General features: G+C 35.6%; 1 protein-coding gene across 1 annotated transcript in view; it reads left to right on the forward strand.

Annotated features, from left to right (window-relative positions):
• The window catches only part of SPTLC3 (serine palmitoyltransferase long chain base subunit 3), a 167,221-nt gene that overhangs the window by 24,414 nt on the left and 119,818 nt on the right, over positions 1–22,989 (forward strand). The window contains exon 2 of the mRNA XM_081033704.1: positions 9,147–9,332. Within this exon, the coding sequence (XP_080889830.1) occupies positions 9,147–9,332 (186 nt within the window). The remainder of the gene's footprint in view (positions 1–9,146; positions 9,333–22,989) is intronic.

The raw sequence follows: 22,989 nt of genomic DNA on the forward strand, positions 1-22,989 counted from the left end.
CATAGTCATTTTGGGGAAGAACCAGAAGTCGCTCTGTGCCAGATCTGGTGAATAAGGTGGATGAGGACACACCGTAATGTTTTTATTTGACAAAAATTGCCATATATGAGAAGCGAGGTGTGTGACACGGGACATTGTCATGATGGAGGATGATTTATGGCTCACTTTAAAACATATCTTCTCTCAACCATAGCTCACACCCAACTGACTGCACCGAACAAGTTGGTACTTGTCACACACTGTTACTAAGGTTCAATGAGCCACTTCCCATATTGAAGATCCCTGCCTTTCCATAGGATGGCACTCAGCAGCAGCATTCACCATATTTGTTGATCACAACAGAAAGGCTCCATGTCACACATTGCTTCTGTTACGGAAATACAAATGTAAAAACATTACAGTGTGTCCTCATCCACCTATTCAGTGGCACCGTGCAACTTATGGCTCTTGCCCAAAGTCAAAATGACCATGAAAGGTAAACGTTTTTAATCAATTCAGGAAATAGAGGCAGCCATGACAGCACAATTAAAGACACTCATGAAAGAGGACTTCCAGAACTGCTTCAGAAAGTGACAAGAACAATGAGGTAAGTGTGTTCACAGCCAGGAGTATTTTGAGGGGGATTAATGGCAATGTGTCTTTCACTGCATTCATTTTTTTTTACTTCAACTTTCATCATGTTTTTTGATTACATCTTATATTTCAAATGCTTCTGAGGATTATAAACAGAAGAATTTTAACAAAATTCATGGCAACTTATGGCTCAAAATTCCTTTAATATGTACTTATTGAAGTAATACTAGATGTCAGAAAAAAATGTGCCACCAAATCTCAAAGGCATAACCCAATAGAAGTTTATTTCTCATTCGTGTTAAGTCTACTTAGCAATGATAGGACGTTCAAGGAGGCAGTCATGAGGACTCTGCTCCACAGAGATATTTAGGGAACCAGAAAAAAGTGCTGCAGTCTCTAATGTATGGCTTCTAAGGTCATGTTGGCCATCAGCATTCAGATGAATGGCAACAGGGGAAAGAGAGAAAGAGATGGATCCTGAGAGAGGCTTTTATAGGCCAAGCAAGGACATGGTATATTTCGCTTCTACTCATTTCACATTGGTCAGAACCCAGTCACATGGCCACACTTGTCTGCTAGGTATGTGGGAAATGTAGCCCAGCTGTGAGAAAGAGGAAAGGAAAATGGGTTTGGTGAACCCATTATTTGCCACACTGGAAAACAGGGTTAAAATATTTGAAAGGCCTCAGTGAGAGATAATGAAAACTATTATTTTTTGCAAGTGAGCCTTTATTTTCTGTCCTTGTATTAAATGAATTGTCTTTTTAAAATATTATTGTAATACAATATGGTGCATGTAATGATGGCATTATGCAATAAGAACATCTAGTCTTGATCTTTTTAGGAAGCGAAGCCAGAGCTGGGTCCTAAACAGTGGATATTAGGCAGGCAAAGGATATACCTATGTGGAGTGGAGGTGAAGGACAGGTGGCAAGAGAAGACAGTTAGGACAAGGAGTGAAAACCAAAGAAATTACAGAAAAGTAGCAGCATCAGAAAAGATTTGGAGGGAACAAAAATCAGAGTGTGAAATGAAAGTAGTTTCATGTTGCTTAAGTAACAAATGGAAGGCAGAAAATCAGAGGACCTAAGAAACTTAACTTTATGCTGAAAGCCAACACTTCTGTAAGAGAGTTTTGTTGTGGCATAGGCAAATTTATATGAAAGGTTATGAATACATTTGATTCGTGTGCCAAATGTGTTTTCCCAAAGTTAAGTCGTTTTTCATGTCAGTATTTTAATAGCATTCAATAAGCTAATTCAATCAGCAAATATTTATTCAGTACTTACCAAGTAAAGCTGTGTGTTGACAATGGGATATAGTGATGAACAGGAAAGATGTGTACCCTGGCTCTCACATTCTAGATTTTGTACTCTGTGAAAATCCAAGAGGTGCAGAGTATGTACCATTTCTAAAATCCTTTTTGTTAATGGCCATCTCTAGGGAATAGTGTGGAGATGCTATTATAAGTAACACTTGGATATTAGACCTAGAGATAAAGTAATCTAGCAACTACAGATTTGGGCAGTCAGGATGGAATAAAGAGATTATCCAAGAGATGATTGCAGTGGTCCAAGAAAAAAGTTAATGAGCATCTCCCCCTGATGCTCTCAATTCTATCCGGGGGATTTTTCTCTCTATGCATTCCTACTGCCCTTACCCTTCCAGCTCTCATAATATATGCTAACAGTAAGGAATGTATATTTGCCAAGCAGAGCAGAAGAATGGATGCTGGCATTAACAACTTAGGTGACTATATCATGTGTACCAGATAAGCATCAGTCCTGTCCCCTCCACTAGCCTCTCATAGAGTCTACAATTCTTGTTACTCCCTTGATTGGAGATGAGAACTGATCTGATGGTATCCTTTCAGCTGCAAGTAATGGAAGACTCAAATATAAGTAGATTAAAAATAAGATTTTTGTTCTTCTCACACAATAAGAGTCTAGAGTTGGGAAGAGTCTAGATTGGGTGGTTCCTGGATTGGTTGATAAAGTGACCCAACAATGTCTTCAAGGAAAACAGTGCAGTTCTGGAAATCTCATGTAAATGGAATCACACAATTTGTGGTCTGTTGTGAATGGCTTCATTCGCTTAGTATAATGTTTTCAGGGTACATCCGTTTTAGAGCAGTTGTTAGTATATTCTCCATTTTTATTGTCAAACAATAATCCATTGTGCGGCTGTATTACATTTTATTTATCCATTCGTCAGTTAATGATTATCTGGGTTGTCTCCATTTTTTATGTATTATGAATACTACTACTATGAATGTTTGAGTACAGGTTTTTGTGTGGACATGTGTTTTCATTTCCTTTGGTTATATACCTAAGAGAGATTCTGAGTCATATAACAACTCTATTTTTAACTTTTAGAGGAAATGCAGTATGAGGATCACAATTTCTTCACATCTTTGATAGCACATGTTATTATCTGTCTTTTTATTATATCCATCCCAGTGGGTGTAAAATGGTATCTCATTATGATTTTTTTCAATTAAAATGTACTGGGGTGACAATGGTTAGTAAAGTTACATAGGTTTCAAGTATACAATTCTGTAATACATCATCTATATATCACATTGTGTATTCACCATGATTATCTATCAGGAAAATTAATCATTATGATTTTAATTTGCATTTTTCTGATAGGTAATGATAGTGCACATCTTTTCATGTGCTCATTGGGCATTTATATATATTTGGACAAATGTTTATTCAGATACTTTGCCCATTTTTTAATGGGGTTATTTGTCTTTTTATCATTGAGCTGTGTTTTTTATATATTCTGTATATTAAATCCTTACCAGATATATAACTTGCAAATATCTTCTACAGTTCTGTGAGTTGCCTTTTCACTTTCTTAATAGTATCCTTTGAAGCACAAAATCTCAAATTGGATGAAGTAAAAGATATCTGTTTTCTTTTGTTATTTGTGTTTTGGTATCATAACTAAGAATGTTTTGCCTAATACAAGGTCACGAACATTTACTTACATTTTCTTCAGTGAGTTTTACAGTTTTAGATCTTACATATACATCTAAGATTTATTTTGAGTTTATTTTTGTGTATGTTGTGAAGAAAGAGTCCAGCATCACTTGCTGAAGTTTTCTTGTGAGAGTCCCCATATGCAATGGTCTTTCTCATCTTCAGTATCTCAACCCCTCTTTACAATATCACTCTTCCCTCTTTAACCTCCCATTTCTTCCTTCCCTCTTAGGAGACTTTCTGTCTCCTAGTGGAGCCCATTTGCCCATTTCTCCTTCTAAACATTGGCCAAGGCTCAATATATATTCTTTCCCAAATATTTCTCTAAAAGCAGCATCATCCATTCTAAGAGTACCATCTATTGTCTCTATTCAGATTTAATGAAAATCGTAACTTTTAATGAGTGGTTACTCTTTGGCAGGTACTTTGTATATAATATTTCAACTAATTTTCAAAACAACCCTTATTAGCTCTAATTTTTATACTTGAGGCATTGGAAGGCAAGGTCATGCAGTCAGCAAGTGAGAGTGTCTGGATTTGAACAGGCAGTCTCACTCTTGTGCAAGTTCTCTCCACCTTTATGCTCTACCTCCCATCAAGACTGGGCTCAAGTCCCACTGTTTTCAGGAAGCCAGTCCTGAACACGTAATGTGACATGGTCCCTCCATTTGTGTCACCTTATGACATTTACTTTTTGTTCTAAGTTATGACCTTTAATCTCATTCCCCTGCCATACCCCAATAATCCACTACCCTATTGATTCTGGGATAAAGGGACTGTATTTATTGATTTTACATTCCTTTTCATATTATCCTAGGACAGTAAGGAAGGAAGCCAGTAAAACATCTGCTAATTTAAATGGATGAGTAATTGTCTATAAAGGTGGGTCCTCCCAGCATTCCCCAACACCCTGTTTATTTCCAGATGTGACAGAAATGCAGGAAGTAAACCAGCCCCAGGGTGTCACAGTTTCCCAAATGACCAGGCACTCTGGGCAAGGTGGCTCAGGATCTATTCATTTTCAAGGCTGTGAAAGAAAAGGTAGAATAAAGAAAGAAAGTGTATTACTGATTACCATGCTGTGTTGGCCTTAGCCAGCAAACTTATTAAACAAAATGTTATGCGTCATTTACTTTGATAGGTCAAATTGTTATATTTCAAAATAATTATCCAACCCCAGTTTAAGAAATCCTTCCCATGAAGTGTGACTAACTTCAATTTTAAATAAAGGAATGTAGTAAATGAGTCACTTTCCATCTGTTGAGAAAGACCTGTATATTTCCAGATAACTTTGTTCTCTATAAACGTATCTCATTTTCTCTCTGCCAAATAAAATTGCATTAAAATAAATTAAAAAGAAATACAGTTATATGAGAAAGAGTAAAGTAAATATTGGTTTGGGCTGATGGACATTGTTGAAAATTTCTCCTTTGTGTTATAACTGTCTTAGAGAAAAAGTCACAGGGGCAAATAAATAAATAACTAAACTGAGGGTTTTATTTGGTGCAGCCAACTGAGGGTTTTATATGCACCTAAGTAGACAATTTGTTATGTACAGCGCAGGTTTGCCTCAGAACCAATTTAAGCAGAAAGTTCTCATGGATTTCAGGGGAAATGCTCTGTTTGTTATGGCCACATATGGAGCTCAGAAGTGGCTATGGGGCCAGAAAAGGAAAAAGAAAAAACCTGCTGATCTACACAGGATGGTTTTGAATGTCCTAGTAGTTTATCTCTTCACAGGCACCCACATAACTCAGCCATCCTCTAAGTCACCCTAAGAGGTTAATTTGTGAGCAGGTTAAATAGGTTCCCAAAGTCACCAACACTGGGTCCCCTTTACTCACGTGCCTTCCTCTATGGTGCCCGTAAGAGCAGTGAGTCTCAAAATCCTGTCAAGCTCACCGCTCTTCTCTTTTTATTATTTGTCCTTCATCACATTCACCTTCAACAATGACTTAAACTGTGCTTCAGATAGTGGACTCCCAGATCCTCTAGTTTAGTGAGGGTCTTTCTCTTTTCTTGCATTCCTAACTGCCTGGCAAACAGTCCCACTTCTATGAGCAATCACCACATCCAACTTAGCAAGTCCCATGAATACTCACAGTCTTACTCCCATAAGCAGCCCGACTAATTCCCTCGTCCTTATCAACAATACCATAATGTTCCTTGCAGATACTATTCATTTTCTTCTTTCTTGACATTATACCTAACCAGTCATAAAATTTCATCAAATCTCCCTTCATGAGGATCACCATCCCTTTTGCTAGAGTCTGGACAAATCTAGAAAGGAAGGAAGCCAACTGTGTGTCCCCATGGTGTAGAAGAAACCAGGAGGTGCATCTCACCTGGAATGCTGGCAACCAGTGCAGTCTAAAAAGGTCAAGCATAGAACAGAGCCAAGGAGGGAAGGCAAAGGCACTAGCATATTGAGATCAGCCATTCATCAGGCATACAAGACTGATGTGAGTACATAGTAAGAAGGAGGTCAAGAAGTCAGGAGCAGGAATCAGGTCTGTCTTGGTCATCTTTGAAACCCCAGAACCTACCTAGCTCATTGCTGGCTCATAATAGGCACTCAATAACTGCCCTACCTTCCCAAAGGTAAGGCATTTGTTATAACCTTCCATTCACCTTTTCTTCAAGATCTCATTTCAAGCAATGCTTTCTCACTTGTATTATTTCAAACCACCAGGTAGTATTCCGGGATGACATATTAGACAAAGGCAACATTCATCGATGTTAGTTTGGGGTGTCTATAGACGTTATTTGATATAATGGATAAATAAGGAGGAAAGGAATTTTAATAAGATTTAGTAATATTTTGTGGGTTTTTGACTTAAGTGTTAGATGTCATTATGAAAAGACTTTTTAAAAATTGTTTTAAAAACAAGTAATGGGGAGACAAAAAACATTTATCTACCAGATAGACATTTTTTTTTTCCGATTGTCATATATTTTGTGGATCAGTGACTAAGTCAGAGGTTCCAAAAATTCTACATCTCAAAGTGGAGGAAATGAAGGTGATAAGCACGAGAAAATTGTGTTGGTGGATTTAACTGGTGCTTGTAATGATGACAGAGACTATGTGAGTGGTAAAACCAGTATTTCTAATTAACATAATTTTATATAATGCGTCATTCTAAATATGTATGTAAGATAAATTAGCACATTGAATATCAGTAGACATTTGATGATTTCAATTTCCTGTAAATCACTGTTATATATTCCAAGCAGTCAAACAGATTCCCCATTTCCCAATGAAATGATCCATACAAAGTGTTATTGAATGAAATAATGAATTAATGTAGAAATACTTATTGAAAACTAAACACTTAATTAGTAGTACCATTAAGAATAATTTATTCACTAATCCATTGAGCCAACGTGGAGCTATTATGTGCAAATTAATTAAACAGGAATCAGAATAGTTTGATATTAAACGTCTACTTTCTACTGGAATGTTGACACCTAAAATAAAAGAGAGAAGTATTTTAACTTTTTATTTGAAAATTTTCAAACATATACAAAAGTAAAAAAATTACTTAACAAACATCTAAAATCTCCACCTCGATGCAACAATTATTAACATTGTCCCAAAATTGCTTCATGTATATATTTTATTTTTGATGGACTGTTTGAAAGAAAATTGCAGCTCTCATAACACTTTACCACCCCTCTTATTAATACTTCAGCATGCATCTATAAAAATTAAAACATTTACACATAACAGTAATACTGTCACTCTTAACAAAATGTATAATTCCTTAATAAGATATATTTCCCATCCACATTTAAATTTCCACAGTTTTTCAAAATATGTATTTTTACTAGTTTTTTTGTTTTGTTTTGTTTTTACAAAAACAAAGAACACACACTGCATTTGGTTGTGACTCTTCAGTCTTCTCCCTTAGTCTTTTTTTTTTTTTTAGCCTGACTCAGGTATATTGACATATACATTACCTCACCTAGTTACCAAATTGTGTGTGTGTGTGGTGAGAACACTTCAGATCTATTGTTTCAGCTATTTTCAAATACTCGTACAGTGTCATTAACTATAGTCACATGCTATACACAGATAGTGAAAACTTATTCACCTTATAACTGAAGTTTTGTACATTTTGACCAACTTCTCACCATTTCCCCACCACCATTCTCTTCTCTGCTTCTGTGAGGTCAGTTTTTCTAGATTCCACATGTAAATGAGATAATGCAGTACTTGTCTTTCTGTGTCTGGTTCGTCCATGTTGTTGCAAATGTCAGAATTTCCTTCTTTTATATGGATGAATAATATTTGCATGTGTGTGTGTGCGTGTGTGTGTGTGTGTTACATTTTCTTTACTCATTCATCTGTCAATGGACACTTAGATTGTTTCTGTATCTTGGCTATTGTGAATGATGCTGCAATGAACATATGAGTGCCGCTAGCTCTTCAAGATACTTATTTAATGTCCTGTGGATATATACTCAGAATTGGGATTTCTATTTTCTCTTTTTTTTTGAGGAAACTCCATACTGTTTTTCATAATGGTTGTACCAATTTATATTCCCATCAATAGTGCACAAGGGTCCCCTTTTCTACATACCCTTCCCAACTCTTGTTATCTCTTGGTTTTTTGTTTGTTTGTTTCTTTTTTGTTTTTTGTTTTTTATGACAGCCATCCTAACGTGTGTGAAGTGATATCTCTTATTTATAATTGCATTATTCAGGGCGATTTTGATTTATATTTCCCTGATAATTAATAACGTTGAGCACTTTTTCATATAACTTGGCCATTTGCGTGTCTTATTTGGGAAAATGTCTGCCTGTTCATGTTCTTTGCCCGTTTTTTGATTGGGTTGTTTGGGGTAATTTTTAGTTCTATGAGTTTCTTATATATTTTGGATATTAACCCCTTATCAGATATAAAGTTTGCAAATGTTTTTCCCATTCATAGTTTGTCTTTAAATTTTGTTGATTATTTCCTTTGCTGTGCAGACGCTTTTTAGTTTAATATAGTCCCATTTTTTTATTTTTTTATTTTAAAGACCAAGTCAATTGTCATGCAGAAATTTCCACATTGTGAATTATCTGTTTCTTCATGAAGTAATTTACCAAGTTTCTCTATCCTAATTCTTGTAAAATGAAAGTTAGATATAAGAGCGTGACAAAATTCAGCTTAAATGTTTCATTGGTATATTGAATATTACATCATGATAATAGCACAGAGTGGCTAGTTGTTCCAATATCTGTGATATAATTTGATCGCCTAGTTAAGGTAGAAACTCCAGGTTTGTGATTAGGTGGTAACATATGTGTGATACTTTGGCTTCTTGCTAAAACCCATTCCTCATTAAATTTTACCTTAATGAAAACTTTAGCATTTTTTAAGAATTTTTATTTGAATCAATTGTTTCATTAGAGGGTTGTAAAACCAATGTACATTTCTGATTACCCTCTTCAGTGATCAATTTCCAATTTTCTCTAAGCAGCTTTTACATCTTAAATATGTTCTTTGAAATTTAAAAGGTTGAAAGTCCAAAATTTTAAGTGTCATACTTTATTGTAATGGGAGAGTGCTAACCTTTGATTTTCTTTTGTGTTTTCAGCAAAATGGAAAACCACATTTTAATGATAAGCCAATTGTTGAATCCTTTGAGGAAGCACCTCTTCACGTTATGGTTTTCACTTATATGGGATATGGAATTGGAACCCTATTTGGCTATCTCAGAGACTTTTTGAGAAACTGGGGAATAGAAAAATGCAACGCAGCCGTAGAGCGAGAAGAACAAAAAGTACGTATGTGCTTCTCCCTGGATCTTTGTCAATGCTATTCTCCTCTAAAGTGTTCTCAGAAGTGGTGATGTATGTACAAATTTTTAAAAGAGTGAAGAGCTCAGGAACTACTCAGGGTAAATTCTATTCATCTTCACCCTCTAGACCCCATCCCCTGTGTATTCAAGGATTTGTTTTCTGCAAATATTTATTGAGTAACCACTATTTGCCAGATGCTGAACTGAGGGTTTTCTCATACATTGCCATATTTAATTTTTATAAAAACCCCATGAGATAGATATTAAAATACCATTTTAATGATTAAGAAATCATAACATAAGAGCAAGATGCATGATGGGACTGTACTCTTGTCTTGTAGTTATATGATGAGTATTATTTATGTTCTATCCTAGAATAGAAAAGTATGTCTGAATGAAGTATGAGATTTTTACCTCCTAGATCAGGGCCTCACATTGGTACTATTGATATTTTAGACTAGATAATAAGTCTTTGTTGTGGGAGGCTGCCCTGTATAGCGTGAAACTTTTTAATAGCATCCCTGACCTCTGCCCAATAGATGTCATTAGCACTTTTCCACACACTTATAACAATCAAAAATGCCTCCAGACATTGCCAAATATCTCATGGACTACAAAATCACTTCCAATTTAGAACCACTGATCTACTTTCAATAGTTAACCTATGAAGTCTACATCATCCTCTTTTCACATAGAACTAACAGAATAACCTGGAAAATATTCAGAGATATGCAAAGAGGCTGCATTTTGTTAACATATTTTCCAAACTGGTTCAAATGATTTATGATGCCCTGGATCTCTTTTTTCCTAAAAATTGCTTTGGAATACTATGAGTATGAGCATGGATCATTTGACATGATAGAGCCTTAAACACATTTAAGCAAAGAAGATAGGTGATGCACGAATATCAATGTAATGAGAAAAACCTCAAATCCTGTAAGTTAGCAATCAAGACTGCTACACACACACACACACACACACACATGCACACTTAAGACGCCAGTCACCAGCTTAACTTGTGCTTCTGACTGGCTATGTATTGAGGGTTCCAAAAACCCTCTCCTTGGATTTCAGACTCTAGTTGCAAGTCAAGGTTGTTAGCTGTATTTCTGGCTGACTGGTTATAAATCAGAACATCCTATACCCCCTCATTGAGTTTGATTAATTTGCTAGAGTAGCTCACAGAACTCAGAGAAACATTTTATTTAGTAGACCACCAGGTTATTATAAAAAGATATAACTCAGGAGCAGACAGATGGAAGAGACGCACAGAACCAGGTATGTGGGAAGGGGTGCAGAGCTTCCATGACCTCTCTGGTGTGCCACTCTCCCAGCACCTTCATGTGTGCACTAAGCCAGAAGTTTTTTGAACCCCATCCTTTTGGGGTTTTATGGACACTTAATTACATAGTCATGATTGATTAAATCTTTGGCCATTGTCAATTGATTCAACCTTCAGCCCCTCTACCCTCCCTTGAGGCTAAGGGTTAAGACTGAATTTTCCAACCCTCTAATCACACGGTTGGGTCTCCTTCTTAGGTACTTTCCAAAAGTCATCTCATTGGTAATATCTCTTACTTCACTTTGTCCCTGGAGCCTGCAATCCCTTGATTTTAAGCTCTTTCATTCTCTCATACTCCCCATTCTGCTTTTTCTTCCTCTTATCCAGCTTAAATTTCATGGACCTTGATACACCATCAACTGGATTCACCCACCATGCTGATGGGTTTCCACTTAAATTCAGGATCACTGACCTCAAGGTGGCCTTCAGTGTTACCTGCCAATCACATTACATCTCCTTAGTGCATTTAGTCACCAGCTCCTCTAGATGATTATTTCAACTTTTTTCCTTTCCTTTCAACACTTCTTAACCCTCCTTACTTTCAGTTAATAATCTTGCTTCCTATTTCATTGAGGAAATATAAAAAAAGGTCAGAACTTCCATACACTTCTTCAGCCAACACTTACTTGCACCTGTGCTCACATTCCTGACTTCCCACCATCTCTCATGACCATGACGTAGATGGCCAGGCTCCTATGCATGCTAAGCCTTCCACCTGTGCACTAGGTCCCATTCATCAGCAATCACTTAGTCTTGACATGTCCAAAACTGTGTACTTGAGCTTCCCCTCTGAACTTGTTTCTCTTTTAATCTTTCCCGGATTGGTAAATGTCAATTCCATCAGTCTGGGTATTCTGGCCAAAAACCTCGGAGTCATCCCTGACTCTTCTCTCTCTTGCACCCCAAGTCAAGTATGTCCACAAATACTCTCAGTTCTATGTTCAAAATATATTTGTTGTTAAACTATTCCTTACCTCCTCTGCTGCCAACAGTTTTGTCCAAACAATCAACTTCTCTTCCCTAGATGTACCCTGCTTCCATCCTTGACCCCTACTGTCTCTTCTCAACTAACAACCAACATGATTCTAAGTCAGGTCGCATGGCATCTGTAGGCAAAGCCCTTTAATGACTTCTCTTTTTACTCAGAGTATAAGCCAGAGCTAGCCAAGACCCTGCATTAGGCAGTGCCCTCCTCCATCTCGGCCTCCATCTTCTCTGCTCCTCAGCTCTCTCCCTCTGCCTCAAACACTGGCACCTCCTCACTCTTTCTCAACAACTGCTCACACATACCTACTTCAATGATTTGTCTTATTTTCCCCTCTTCGTGGAATGGTCCTCCCTCCTGTATCCATATGATTCACTTCCTTGACTTAAATGTCACTAAGAAATCAATAGATTTAAATGCAGCAGCAATAACTGGCCAGAGAAATACCCAGTCTCCCAAACGAGGGTCAGTTCCAAACACCTTCTGACTGCTTCTAAAAAGTCAATGCATTCTCACTAGGGATGAATATTTTTCACAACTGCATCTAGCACAGGAGCATGTGCCATAGGTTGGGAAAACAACTCCAAAATCAAAGTCCTAGGAATATTTTGTAAAATACAACCAGTAAAATCAGATCACAGACTCCCTACAGTAAATACTGAGGTCAACATTTATTTGGAATCCAAATATCCAAATATATACATGCATATATACATATACATAGTGTGATTGAGAAAATATGGTGAATGTTTAAATTAAAAAAAAAATATATATATATACATATATATATACGTATATATATATATATATATATATATATATATATATATGTCATAGTAAAAGACACATTGCCATTAATTCCCTTCAAAATACTCCCCCTCTCTTTGAACAATTATCCCATCATTCTTTTTTTTTATTTATTTATTGGGGTGACAATTGTTAATGAAATTACATAATTTCAGGTGTACAATTCTGTATTACATCATCTATAAATCCCATTGTGTGTTCACCACCCAGAGTCAGTTCTCCTTCCATCACCATATATTTGATCCCCCTTATCTTCATCTCCCTTGCCCCACCCCCCTTACCCTCTGGTAACCACTAAACTATTGTCTGTGTCTATGAGTTTTTGTTATCATTCTTGCCACTTTCTGAAGCAGTTCTGGAAGTCTTCTTTCATAAGTGTCTTTACCTCATCCTCCATATAACAGCGTTCCGTATCTCACATCGCTCTGGTATGGCAATTTCTGTCAAATAAAGGCATTACGGTGTGTTGCCCCCACTGTATTCATCATATCTGGCACCATGTGACTTCTGGCTCTTCTCCAAAGTGAAAATGACGCAGACCTCTAAGTAGACACAACAGTGCAACTAAACACACTCACGAAAGAGGACTTCCAGAACTGCTTCCAAAGGTGGCAAGAACAATGAGATAAGAGTGTTCAAAGTGAGGGGGAGTATTTTGAGGGGCTTAATGGCAGTGTGTATTTTACTGTAATAATTTTTTCTAATTTAAACATTCACCATATTTTTTATACGTACATACATGCACACATATTTTCTGATGTATCATTAAAATGTTAGTCAAATAATTTTTTAAATTATTTTATAGTATAGACCTCCTTGCTCCCTGTAGCAAAAAAGGGAATCTACAGTAATAGGTAGGGTTGATTGATTTTGTTAAGCTGGAGCTTTGCTAATACGTATACCAATGTGAGTAACAGGTGGTTAGGACAAGCTCTAATGAAGAGCCTTTCCTAAAACTCATATCTTTTTTCCCTTTCCTTTTTATTATGTAAATAACGAATAAAAGCAATCTCTTTGTGCATCCTTTCTGACTTTTTCATGCACTTAATTACACATAGGTTCATTTGTACTTACTCTGTCCTTTCTTTAACTTAGATGAGATCATATCATACATATTGTGTGACTTATTTTTTTTTCACCTAACTATATATCTGGAGATCTTTATATTCCAGTCCAGTAATTCTTAAAGATTTTCTCTCTGTGTACACTTTAAAATTATCTTGTCAGTTACTGGATTTTAAGAAAAGAAACTGCTGCCATTTTAATTAGCAATACATTAAATTTATAGGTATAGGTCAACTTTGGAAAATCTGACATCTTAATATTTATTCTTCCCATTCAAAACTATAATATGTCTCTCCATTTATTTAGATATTTCTTACATTATTTAATAACATTTTATAATTTTATTTATTCTAAAGTTCTACCATTTCCTCTTATGATTATTATTTGGGTATGATTTTTTTGCTGGTAGTGTTATTTAAATACTATCTTTTTTCCCTTTCCCGTATTCTAATTAGTTATTGTAGGAAAGCTATTGATATTTTCATATTAATTTCAAATGTTATTACCTTAATGAATCCTCTCTCCAGTTGTCACAGCTTGTTAGATACTCATAGTTGTATTGCAGTTTCTTGTAGTTTTCCATAAGTACCAGGAAAAACTATACATTGTTCTTAAGGTCTATGTATTATAACAAATTTGTTAATTATATTACTTGAATCCTCTAGACTTACTTAATGTTTGCCTACTCAAACTTATAATTTCTGAGAAATGTGTTTTAATGCATTTCACTGTGATTGTGGATTTGCTTTTTTTTTTTGTTTTTTCTTTCTTATATGTTTCAGTGTAACTGTCAGATACTTAAAAGTCCATGGCTTTTATAGTTCTCTGTGGATTTTTCATTTTATCATACTTTTATCTTCTACTCTATTTTGCCTGATATTAATACTTACACATCTATTTTGTGTGTGTGTCAATAGTCTTTTCTTTATTTTTGGTCTTTATCATTTTCAGGAAATGCATGTTTCTTATAAACAGCATATAAGTTTATTTTTAGAACAAATGTGACAGCTTCTGTATTTTAATAAGATGAAATAATTTATGAACAGTTACTTACTTGAACTACATGAAATCGTTGTTTTTATGGGTCAAAAATAGTCAATCATTGGCAATTTCATATGGTCTTATTAAAACGGTTAAACCTAATATTTTAATTACTCATGTACTTAAACGTATTCCTGCAATCTTAATATTTTACATTCATATTTTCTGTTGTTTATTTATTTATTATTTTGACTATTTATCATTTCATACCTTTGGTACATTTGACTGAATTTTCTCTGTTCTGCATTTTTTCTTCGTGTCACCATTAAGAAGTTATATAGTATTCCACTTACTATTTTTTAATGGTTCTCATTGAATATTTAACAAATATGCTTAATATTTAGATATCATTATTCAGTAACTAGAGTCTTCCTCTGACCAGGAGAAGAATTTAATAAAGTTTCTTTTTTTCCTCCCACATACCCATTCTCCATGTTGTCATTTATTTATTAACTTTAGTTTCTGTTTTTTTATACTACTTATATAAACCTACTTGGGCTAAACCACATTCCATCAGCGTCTTCACTCACTATTTTTTCTAGCCTCTCTTGTTTTCCTCCTTAGTTGTTTCATTATTTGTTTTTTTGGAGGTATACCCTCAATTACAGAAAAGGCCTGTCGGAGTCAAACTTATCACTATTTTCATGTATTAAAATGTTTCTATTTGGCTCCTCATTTGATTGCTGGCTTGGCTGAGTACAGGATTTTAAGTTCAAAATAACTTTCCCTCATAATCTTTTCCACTACTGTTACCTAAGAAAAGTCCGAAGTAATCTAATTCTTATTCCCATATATATAAACTGTTTTCCCCCTTTCCTGAACACTTTTGAGCTTCCCCACTTATCCTTAGAGATGTAAAATTTAAACAAGATGTAGCCTGGTATAAGTTTTTACTTATTTGCTCCATTCAGTACCTGATAGCTCATTTAAATTTTAGGATTCAAACATTTCTTCCCCTCTGGAATTTTCTCCTTCCACTTCCTCCTCCTTCTTTCAGTCTCGCAACTCCTGCTAGAGAAAGATTGGATCTTATGAATCTGTCATTCAAATCTCTTTTTCTTCATAATTTGTTTCTCTGTCCTGTCTCATTATGGCCTGGAGAAATTAGTCAAATTTATTATTCTAGCTTATTAATTTGCTTTCAAACTGTGTTCATTGCACTTTTAAATATTTTATCTTTTTAAAGGTTACATGGTTTTGTTGTATCCCTCTAAGGATTTTACACACACACACACACACACAGAGGGTGCCACAGTTGTAATACTCAATATATACCAATAACAAAAGATGAACACGTTTGACTTCTGCAATTATAATAGTGGTTATCATCAGCATCCAGACACTTCTGATTACAGCAAACTACTGCTTGAGCAACGACCAGTGTCTACTTATATACATTTTTTTGGCACCCCCGGTATATACATAATTTTTTTTCTGTTTGCTCTAATAAGTATTTTCACTACATGTTTCTTCTTCTATTTGTTGAATTTGGTGCCTTATTATGCTAGTTTTCCTTAAATAGTAGTGACACTTTGTTTTATGTTCATTTTTGTATTTAAGAAGCCTTATTTTCCCACATATTCACCTATCTTGAGTAACTGTAGAAGGGAAATAGAATGAGTTGCCAGGACCGATAGCTTCTTGCTGTTTGGGCTTTCCACTTCTCTGCATTCAGGCACTGCTTTTCTGTTGAGCTCTTACTGCCCACCACAGTACGTTGTCCTGTGGACATTGCACTGTGTCCTGTGGACAAGGTGCTGCTTCTTGATTATTAACCCAATAAAAGCAAGACAATGAGATCTAGCTTTCTAGTTATCACCCTGAGTACCAACCTCTTGCAGGTTTTGACTCTTAGCTCGAAGCTCCCCTACAGGTAGTTTATGTCCACACCTTTCTTCTGCAAATGTTTTAGAGCTATGATTTCCTGAGGTCTTATTTCTCCATTGATCAGATCTTATTTGCGTTCTACCTTTTGTGATCCTTCAATATTTCTGACTCATCTATAATACACTTGATTGTTTTTCTAGACATTTATAAATGTATTTTATATTGCAATTTTCTACAGTTCACATACTATAATATGTTAGTTTCAGATGTGCAACATAGTGATTAGACATTTATATAACTTAAGTGAACTCTGTGATAAATCTGACACCATGCACAGTTATTACAATATTATTGATTATTTTCTCTATGCTATGCTTTACATCCCAATGACTATTTTGTAACTAACAATTTATACTTCTTAATCCCTTCCCCTTTTTCACCTATCTGCCAGCCCCTCTTCCATCTGGCAACCATCAAAATATTCTCTGTTACCTATGAGTTTGTTTCTATTTTGTTGGTTTGTTTGTTTTGTTATTTAGATTCCAAATATAAGTGAAATCATATCACATTTATCTTTCTCTGAATTACTCTACTCAGCACAATACCCTCTGTGTCCTTCCATGTTGCTGCAGATGGCAGGATTTCATTTTTTATGGCCAAGTAATATTCCATTTTGTATACTTACTACCTCTTCTGTATCTATTCATCCATTGATGGACAACCAGGTTGCCTCCATATTTTTGCTATTGGAAATAATATTGCAATGAACATATGGAGGTATGTGTCCCTTTGAGGTAGTGTTTTGGGTTTGTTTGTTTTTCTTCAGATAAATACACAGAAGTGGAATTATTGGGTCTTTCTTTGTCTCTTCTTATAGCCTTTATTTTAATGTCAATTGTGTTTGGTAGAAGTATTGCTACCCTAGTTTTTTAATTTTGTTTTGTTTTTTCCTTTTCCATTTTCATGAATTTTTTTGCATCCTTTTACTTTTAATCTGTGTGTGTCTTTTAATCTGAAGTGAGTCTCTTCTGGCAACATTATTTCCTTATCCATTCAGCCACCCTATGTCCTTTTTTTTTTTTATTATTAGTTTCAGGTGCACAAGACAAGGTAATACTCAGACGGTCATCATTTATATCCCTCACACTATCATCCCTCCGACATCGCACCAAGCCATCACATTATATATATAAAATTATAGTTGGCATTCATTATTGTTCAGCTTCAGGTGTACAGTACATTGATCAAGCATCTACATCTTCCCTGAGGTGGTCTCCCAAATGGAACACGTGTCCATCAGATACCCTACAAAATCTTTACAACATTATTGATTACGTTCCCAAAATTATTTTTTAAAAACCCTGAGGCCATTTTGTGGTTAGCGACTGTTTTCTAATCCCCTCACCTTTCCCCTTATCCCCACCCCCCCACCTATCTAACAACCCTCAGTTTTTCCTCTTTGTCTAGTTCATTCACTTATTCTTTTCTTTAGATTCCGCATATAAGTGAGATCATATGGTACTTGTCTTTCTCTTTCTGACTTATTTCACTTAACATAATGTTCTCTAGATCCATCCATGTTGTTGCAAATGATAAGATTTGTTTTTTCTTTATGGCTGCATAATACTCCATTGTATAAGTGTACCACAGTTTCTTTTTTTTTTTTTTTTTTTTTTTTTTAATTAATTTTATTGGGGTGACAATTGTTAGTAAATTTACATAGATTTCAGGTGTACAATTCTGTATTACATCGTCTATAAATCCCATTGTGTGTTCACCACCCAGAGTCAGTTCTCCTTCCATCACCATATATTTGATCCCCTTTACCCTCATCACCCACCCCCCACCCCCTTACCCTCTGGTAACCACTAAATTATTGTCTGTGTCTATGAGTTTTTTTTCTCATTTGTTTGTCTTGTTCTTTTTGGTTTATACACCACATATCAGTGAAATCATAGGGTTCTCTGCTTTTTCTGTCTGACTTATTTCACTTAGCATTATTCTCTCGAGATCCATCCATGTTGTCACAAATGCTCCTATATCATCTTTCCTTAACGCCGAATAGTATTCCATTGTGTATATGTACCACAACTTCTTTATCCATTCATCTATCGAAGGACATTTTGGTTGTTTCCATGTCTTGGCCACCGTAAACAAAGCTGCAATGAACATTGGCGTACACGTGTCTCTGTAGAGAAATGCTTTTATATTTTTGGGGTAGATACCCAGGAGAGCGATTGCTGGGTCATATGGTAATTCTATTCGTAATTTCTTGAGGAACCTCCACACTGCCTTCCATAGCGGCTGCACCAGTCTGCATTCCCACCAACAGTGTATGAGGGTTCCTTTTTCTCCACAGCCTCTCCAACACTTGTTACTATTTGTTTTGTTGATGAAAGCCATTCTGACTGGGGTGAGGTGATATCTCATTGTGGTTTTAATTTGCATTTCTCTGATGATTAGCGATGTTGAGCATTTTTTCATATGTCTATTTGCCATTTGTATATCCTCTTTGGAGAAATGTCTCTTCAGGTCCGCTGTCCATTTTTCAATTGGGTTGTTTGTTTTTTTGTTGTTGAGTTGCAGGAGTTCCTTGTATATTTTGGATATTAGCCCCTTATCAGAGGAACTGTTTGCGAAAATCTTCTCCCATTCAGTTGGTTGCCTCATTATTTTGTCGATAGTTTCTTTTGCTGTGCAGAAGCTTTTCAGTTTCATATAATCCCATTTGTTTATTTTAGTTTTTACTTCCATTGCCTTTGGAGTCAAATTCATAAAATGCTCTTTGAAACCAAGGTCCATAAGTTTAGTACCTATGTTTTCTTCTATGCAGTTTATTGTGTCAGGTCTTATGCTTAAGTCTTTGATCCATTTTGAATTAATTTTGGTACATGGTGACAGATAGCAGTCCAGTTTCATTCTTTTGCACGTAGCTATCCAATTCTGCCAGCACCATTTATTGAAGAGGCTGTCTTTCCTCCATTGTATGTTTTTAGCTTCTTTGTCAAAAATTATCTGTCCATATTTATGTGGTTTTATTTCTGGGTTCTCAATTCTATTCCATTGGTCTATGTGTCTGTTTTTCCACCAATACCAAGCTGTTTTGATTATTGTAGCCCTGTAGTACAAGGAAAAATCAGGGAGTTTGATACCTCCAGTATTGTTCTTTTTTTTTAATATTGCTTTGGCTATTCGGGGTCTTTTGTGGTTCCAAACAAATCTGATGATTTTTTGTTCTATTTCTTTAAAAAATGCCATTGGGATTTTAATGGGGATTGCATTAAATCTGTATATGGCTTTGGGTAATATGGCCATTTTAACTATGTTGATTCTTCCAATCCATGAGCACGGAATGTCTTTCCATTTCTTTGTGTCATCTTCAATTTCTTTCAAAAATGTCTTATAGTTTTCAGCATATAAATCATTCACATCCTTGGTTAAGTTTATTCCTAGGTATTTTATGCTTTTTGCTGCAATTGCAAAAGGAATTGTTTTTTCTATCTCTTTTTCTGAGATTTCATTGTTGGTATATAGGAAAGCAATGGACTTTTGTACGTTGATTTTGTAGCCAGCAACTTTACTGTATTCATTGATTGTTTCTAATAGCTTTTTGGTGGAGTCTTTAGGGTTTTCTATATATAGCATCATGTCATCTGCAAAGAGTGACAATTTAACTTCTTCATTTCCAATTTGGATGCCTTTTATTTCTTTCTCTTGCCTGATAGCTCTGGCGAGGACTTCCAACACTATGTTGAAAAGCAGAGGTGATAGGGGACAACCTTGTCGTGTTCCTGAACGTAGAGCAAACGGCTTCAGCTTTTCACCATTAATTATGAGATTAGCTGAGGGCTTGTCGTATATGGCCTTTATTATGTTGAGGTATTTTCCTTCTATACCAATTTTAGTAAGTGTTTTAATCATAAATGGATGTTGTATCTTATCAAATGCTTTTTCTGCATCAATTGATAGAATCATATGATTTTTGTCCTTTATTTTGTTTATGTGATGTATCACATTGATGGATTTGCGAATGTTGAACCAACCTTGTGCCCCGGGGATGAACCCCACTTGGTCGTGATGAATAATCTTTTTAATGCATTGTTGTATTCGATTTGCTAGAATTTTGTTTAGGATTTTAGCATCTGTATTCATCAGAGATATAGGTCTGTAGTTTTCTTTTTTTGTGTTGTCCTTACCAGGTTTTGGTATCAGGGTAATGTTGGCCTCATAAAATGAGTTAGGGAGTACTGACTCTTCTTCAATTTTTTGGAAGAGTTTGAGCAGGATTGGTATTAGATCCTCTTTGAAGGTTTGGTAGAATTCACTGGTGAAGCCATCTGGTCCAGGACTTTTGATTTTGGGAAGGTTTTTGATGACTGATTCAATTTCGTTACTGGTGATCGGCCTGTTAAGATTTTCCAGTTCTTCACGATTCAGCCTTGGAAGGCTATATGTTTCTAAGAACTTGTCCATTTCTTCTAAGTTATTAAATTTGGTGGCATATAGTCCTTCATAGTATTCTTGGATAATCCTTTGTATTTCTGTGGTGTCCGTGATAACTTCCCCTTTTTCATTTCTGATTTTGTTAATTAGTGTCTTCTCTCTTTTTATCTTAGTGAGTCTAGCCAAGGGTTTGTCGATTTTGTTAATCTTTTCAAAGAACCAGCTTTTTGTCACATTAATTTTTTCTATTGTCTTTTTGTTCTCTATTTCATTTAGTTCTGCTCTGATTTTTGTTATTTCCTTTCTTCTGCTGACCTTGGGTTTCGCTTGTTCTTCTTTTTCTAGTTTTTTAAGGTGTAACATGAGATTATTTATTTGGGATTTTTCTTGTTTCTTGAGATAGGCCTGTAATGATATAAATTTCCCTCTTAAAACTGCTTTCGCAGCATCCCAAAAATTTTGGTAGGATGTATTTTCATTGTCATTTGTTTCTATGTATCTTTTGAGCTCTCCTCTAATTTCTTCTTTGACCCAGTCGTTCTTTAAAAGTATGTTGTTTAATCTCCATGTATTTGTGTTTTTTCCTGCTTTCTTTTTGCAGTTGATATCCAATTTCAAAGCTTTGTGATCAGAGAATATGCTTGGTATGATTTCAATCTTCTTAAATTTGCTGAGGCTGATTTTGTGTCCCAATATATGGTCTATCCTTGAGAATGTTCCATGTACACTAGAAAAGAATGTATAGTCTGATGTTTTAGGATGAAGTGCTCTATATATGTCAATTATGTCCAATTCATCTAATGTGTCATTTAGGGCTGCGATTTCGTTATTTATCTTCTGTTTGGATGATCTATCCATAGCTGTCAATGATGTATTTAAGTCCCCTAGTATAATTGTGTTTTGGTCAATTTCTCCCTTTAGTTCTGTTAGTAGTTGCTTGGTATATTTCGGTGCTCCCTGATTGGGGGCATAAATATTGATGACTGTTATGTCTTCTTGTTGTATAGTCCCCTTTACCATTATGAAATGTCCATCTTTGTCTCTTGTTATCTTTTTCACCCTGAAGTCTGTTTCATCGGAAATCATTATGGCTACACCTGATTTCCTCTGGGTACCATTTGCTTGGAGTGTCAATTTCCACCCTTTCACTTTGAGTCTATGCTTGTCCTTGTGGCTGAGATGTGTCTCTTGTAGGCAGCATATGGTTGGGTTTAGTTTTTTGATCCAATCTGCTACTCTGTGTCTCTTTATTGGTGAGTTCAGTCCATTTACATTTAGGGTGATTATTGATATGTGAGGCTTTCCTGTCATTCTGTCTTTAGTTTTCTGGTAAGGCTGTGTCTCCATTGTTTCTTTGCCTTTTTGTTGTTGTCTGTTATTTCTGTGTGGTGGTATTCTATGATGTTTCCCTCTGTTTCTTCTTTTATTACAGTATATATTTCAGATTTGGATGTTTTTTGAGTGGTTACCCTTGAGTTTATGTAAAAGAAAGTTTGATATTTAGAGTATTTCAGTTTCTTCAGTACGCTTACTTTCTCTATTCCCATATTCCAGTTCAGGCCTTTACGCTCCCCTTTTTTATGTTTCGGTTGCCACAAGTTGTCCCTGTTGATGGTGGTCTAATAGCCTCCTTTAGTATTTCTTGTAGTGCAGGTTGTGTATTAGAAAATTCCCTCAGCTTCTGGATGTCTGGAAAGGTCTTTATTCCTCCTTCATATCTAAAAGAGATCTTTGCTGGATATATTATTCTTGGCTCATGATTTCTCTCTTTCAATAGTTTGAATATTTGGTTCCATTCCCTCCTAGCTTGTAGAGTTTCTGCTGAAAAATCTGATGATAATCTAATGGGCTTTCCTTTGTAAGTTACCGTCTTCTTTTCCCTGGCTGCCTTGAGGATTCTTTCTTTGTCATTGATTTTAGACAGCTTCAATACAATGTGCCTTGGTGAAGGCCTGTTGGGATTGAGGTAATTAGGTGTTCTATTTGCTTCTTGGATTCGAGGATCCAGTTCTGTCCACAAGTTTGGGAAGTTCTCATCGACGATTTGTTTGAATATATTCTCTGTTCCCTTCCCTCTTTCTTCTCCTTCTGGTATGCCCATTATTCTTATATTGCTCTTTCTGATGGAG

This window comes from Rhinolophus hipposideros, assembly GCF_964194185.1.
Source record: "Rhinolophus hipposideros genome assembly, chromosome: 22".
Lineage (NCBI taxonomy): Eukaryota > Metazoa > Chordata > Mammalia > Chiroptera > Rhinolophidae > Rhinolophus > Rhinolophus hipposideros.